This window comes from Malaclemys terrapin, chromosome 1, assembly GCF_027887155.1.
Source record: "Malaclemys terrapin pileata isolate rMalTer1 chromosome 1, rMalTer1.hap1, whole genome shotgun sequence".
In the NCBI taxonomy this organism is placed as follows: Eukaryota; Metazoa; Chordata; order Testudines; family Emydidae; genus Malaclemys; species Malaclemys terrapin.
Window position 1 is genome coordinate 355,494,474 of NC_071505.1, and position 3,955 is coordinate 355,498,428.

At 58.7% G+C, this 3,955-nt stretch overlaps 1 protein-coding gene across 1 annotated transcript in view; it reads left to right on the plus strand.

Moving 5' to 3' along the window:
* Positions 1 to 3,072: 3,072 nt before the first annotated feature.
* The window catches only part of LOC128823021 (dynein heavy chain domain-containing protein 1-like), an 11,771-nt gene continuing 10,888 nt past the window's right edge, over positions 3,073 to 3,955 (plus strand). Inside the window, exon 1 of the mRNA XM_054005072.1 lies at positions 3,073 to 3,145. Within this exon, the coding sequence (XP_053861047.1) occupies positions 3,073 to 3,145 (73 nt within the window). The remainder of the gene's footprint in view (positions 3,146 to 3,955) is intronic.

Consider the following 3,955-nt stretch of genomic DNA (forward strand, 5'->3'; position numbering starts at 1 on the left):
TTGGAGGAAGAGTGGGAGTCTTTGGGGGTCCAGAACATTGAAGGGTTCCTCCAAAGGCCTGTTTAAAAGCTAGGGTGTAGCCCCAATGCTGTGGATCTGTGACACTTCCCCCACTCCCCCAGCCACCACCTGAGTTTGATGCCCTGGGTCTGCCTCCCCCCCCGCCACTTCTGGCATTCTGCTGGGTCTGCCTCCCCTCTTGCCCATGGGCACTGGACTGTATGTGTTCCCCCTGCGTCAGCCCCCCAAGCACTGGGCTGGGTCTGCTCCCCCACTGTGGGAAGGCACCAGCCAGGCCAATTAGTGCTGGAGGAGATGGGAGAGAGAATACTGATGGGGGGGGGCAGTCAGGGGACTTCTATTACTGCTCCCCTGTCCTGGGCGCCCCGACGGGGGGCTCTGGCCCCACTTGGAATGACACCCAGCAGGATTCTGGGGCAGCATCTCCCCTCAGGGCACCTGTCCCAGGGCAAGGACCCTGCTCTGCTTCAGCACCTCCTGACCTCGGAGCGTTCAGCCCCCTGGTCATCCGGGAGCTTCCCACAGCGAGTCTTCCTGGGCGGGACCCCTGGGGAGCCTCACCCCCAAAGGGCCCTGCCCCCCATGCCGCAGCCAGCTGTGACTCCCTGCCCGCGTGTGGCACAGACGGGTTATTATTGTTGGGAACCCAGAGCTTGGTAGCACCGAGATCAGGGACCTTCGGCAAAGTCCATCGGGGGGAGGGGCAGGGCCCTGGGCCCTCGACCCGAGTCCCCAACCAGGAGACTGACTTGTTTCCAGCTGCCTGGCCTCCATCACACCCGTTGCCCTCCCCCGTCCTTTGTCCCTTTCCGGGTCCAGCCGGTCACCTGGGCTGCACCAACCCGTCCCCACCCCCCCTGTTCCTTGCAGAGGATGGGGCCCAGCCAGCAGCTGCCAGGCTACGAGTGTCGGCCGTTCTCTGCAGCCCGTCAGCAGTCCCACCTGCCCTCTAGGGTCTCTGTGACAATCACACCCCTGGTCCCGTTGTCACGGCCCTGTGTAGTCCCTGGGGGAACCCCCTTCAGTGAGACAGCACGGTCCACTCTCTCTCAGGGTTAGGCCCCTCCACCTCCTGGAGCCGCACCTCTTGGAGCCTTAGCACACCTGTCTCTCGCCCCTCGTTCTGGACCCCTGGGGCCTCCACCCCCAGAGGGAATAATGCCCTCCTCCCCGCCCTGTTCTCTAGACTAGAGCGACTCTCAGCCAGCGTAAAAACGGGAGGGTTTATTGAGTGTTGAACCTAGCACAGGAAACTCCCAGACCTCAGGCTGGCCTCCCTCAGCCCAGCACATCCAGACTCCCAGCATCCAGGTGGGCTCTGCCTGATCCCCCAGCTCCGAGCCCCCCTGTTCCCAGCTGGTTACCGGGGTCCTCTCTCCGTAGCCCATTGTCCTCCCACTGGCCAGAACCGGCTGCGACTCCTGAGCTGGGCCTCCCAGTCACCAGTCACTGGGGTCTCCATTCTCCAGGCCGTTGGCTGGGGTCCCAAGTTCCCTCTCCGGTCCTGTGTAACAACAAACTCCCTCTCCCCTTGTGACAATGCGGTTCTGGCGGAACCAACTGAGAGTGCCAACTCAGGACAAATTGCTAAAATAGGGCAGTTACAGCCCCAAGGCCAGGGTTTTCCACCTCTAAGGCAAACCAAACCAGCCAGACTAAGACTTCGGTCTCACCCCACTGGCTAACCGCAAGTCTCACAAGCAATCTCCTTAGACACTCCAGTTTCCCAGTATTACCACCAGTGCCACACGTTATGGGGACAAATGGTTATAAAAACCAATACCCCAGTAAAAGAAAAAGGTTCTCCTGATCCCAAAGGACCAAGCCCCAGACCCAGGTCAATGTACAAGTCAGACCTTACCCACAAATCACGCTACTGCCAATCCTTAGAATCTAAAATCTAAAGGTTTATTCGTAAAAGGAAAAAGATAGAGATGAGAGTTAGAATTGGTTAAATGGAATCAATTACATACAGTAATGGCAAAGTTCTTGGTTCAGGCTTGCAGCAGCGATGGAATAAACTGCAGGTTCAAATCAAGTCTCTGGAATACATCCCCCGCTGGGATGGGTCCTCAGTCCTTTGTTCAGAGCTTCAGCTTGTAGCAAAGTTCCTCCAGAGGTAAGAAGCAGGATTGAAGACCAGATGGAGATCAGGCATCAGCCTTATATAGTCTTTTCCAGGTGTAAGAACACCTCTTTGTTCTTACTGTGGAAAATTACAGCAAAATGGAGTCTGGAGTCACATGGGCCAGTCCCTGCATACTTTGCTGAGGTACAAGGCGTATCTGCCTTCTCTCAATGGGTCCATTGTATAGCTGATGGGCCTTAATGGGCCATCAAGCAGGCTAGGCAGAGCTAATCTCAGCTTGTCTGGGATGTCACCCAGAAGCATAGCATAAGTTTGCCATACAGACAGTATAGAGCCAATATTCATAACTTTGACTACCAACTGATACACACATATAGACAGCATAATTATAACCAGTAAACCATAACCTTGTCCTAGACACCCCATTTGACCCCCTTTATACAAGATTTGGGTGCCACTACAGGACCTTGGTTGCAACAATGATCTATATGGTCCCAGTTTATGTCAATAACGTCACACCCCTCCCCTCATTAAACCAGCAACACCCAAGGAAACTGAGTCCCACCCCCCTGCATGCAAACCATTGGAAAAACAACAAGAAAATCCCCCACTTTGTCACACCCACCACCTCGGTACTTGAGTAACACACGGGAAACTGAGGCACACACAGTGTTGAGACAAAACATTAAGAACATTCCCACTTCTTCTCCCCCCAGGAATGAGGAGGAGTCATTGACAGTAACAGGGAACAAATGTATGCGGGAGTGAAGGAAACACTTCTCCACTCAGTGACGAACTCACTGCTACCGGGTCCCCCGTGGCCAGTAGCTGAACGGGATCCAGGCATTTCTCTAAAGCAGCTGGTTCTGGCCCTGCCAGAGACGGGAGCCAGGTGGGCTGGGACACGGGCTGAACCCAGCTGGCAGTTCCAGTCAGAAAACCAGTGTCCCAACACCCACAACATGACCCCCGCATGGCACCTTCATGGCTTTAGCGCCCAGTTCCCTTCCCAAGAAAGCCCCCGCAGCACCACAGGTACGCAGGGGCAGCTCCGTGATGAGGTGAGAGGGGGCAGTTTGGGGGGAAGGAGCCATGGGGGGGGGCAGGAGGGGGCAGTTCTTGGGGGTGAGGCCGTTCTGGGAGGGTGAGAGGGGGGCAGTTTTGGGGGTGAGGCTGTTCTGGGGAGTGAGGGGGGCGGTTCTGGGTGCGGGTAGGGTGACCAGATGAGATGAAGAAATATCGGGACACGGGGGGTGGGGGGGGAAGCCGAGTGCTGCCGGCCGAGCAAATATCGGGACAAATTGCGTCCAAACCAGAGAAAGTTTGGGATGTGGGACAAACAGCTAAAAATTGGGATGGTCCTGATTTTATCGGGACGTGTGCGGGGGATGGGAGGGGGCGTTTCTGGGGGGGCGGGGCCGTTCTGGGGGGTGAGGGAGGCGGTTCTCGGGGGGGGTGAGAGGGGGCGGGGCGGTTCTGGGGGGCTGAGAGGGGGGAGATGGAGGGGGGGCGGGCGGTTCGGGGGGGTGAGAGGGGGCAGTTTGGGGGGGCGGGGCAGTTTGGGGGGGTGAGAGGGGGGCAGTTGGGGGGGCGGGGCGGGGGGTGAGAGGGGGCAGTTGGGGGGCGGGGCGGGGGGGTGAGAGGGGGCAGTTTGGGGGGGCGGGGCGGGGGGTGAGAGGGGCAGTTGGGGGGCGGGGCGGGGGGGGGGGGTGAGAGGGGCAGTTGGGGGGGCGGTTCGGGGGGGTGAGAGGGGGGAGTTTGGGGGGGCGGGTGGCGGTTCGGGGGGGTGAGAGGGGGCAGTTTGGGGGGGGCGGGGCAGTTTGGGGGTGGGTGAGAGGGGGCAGA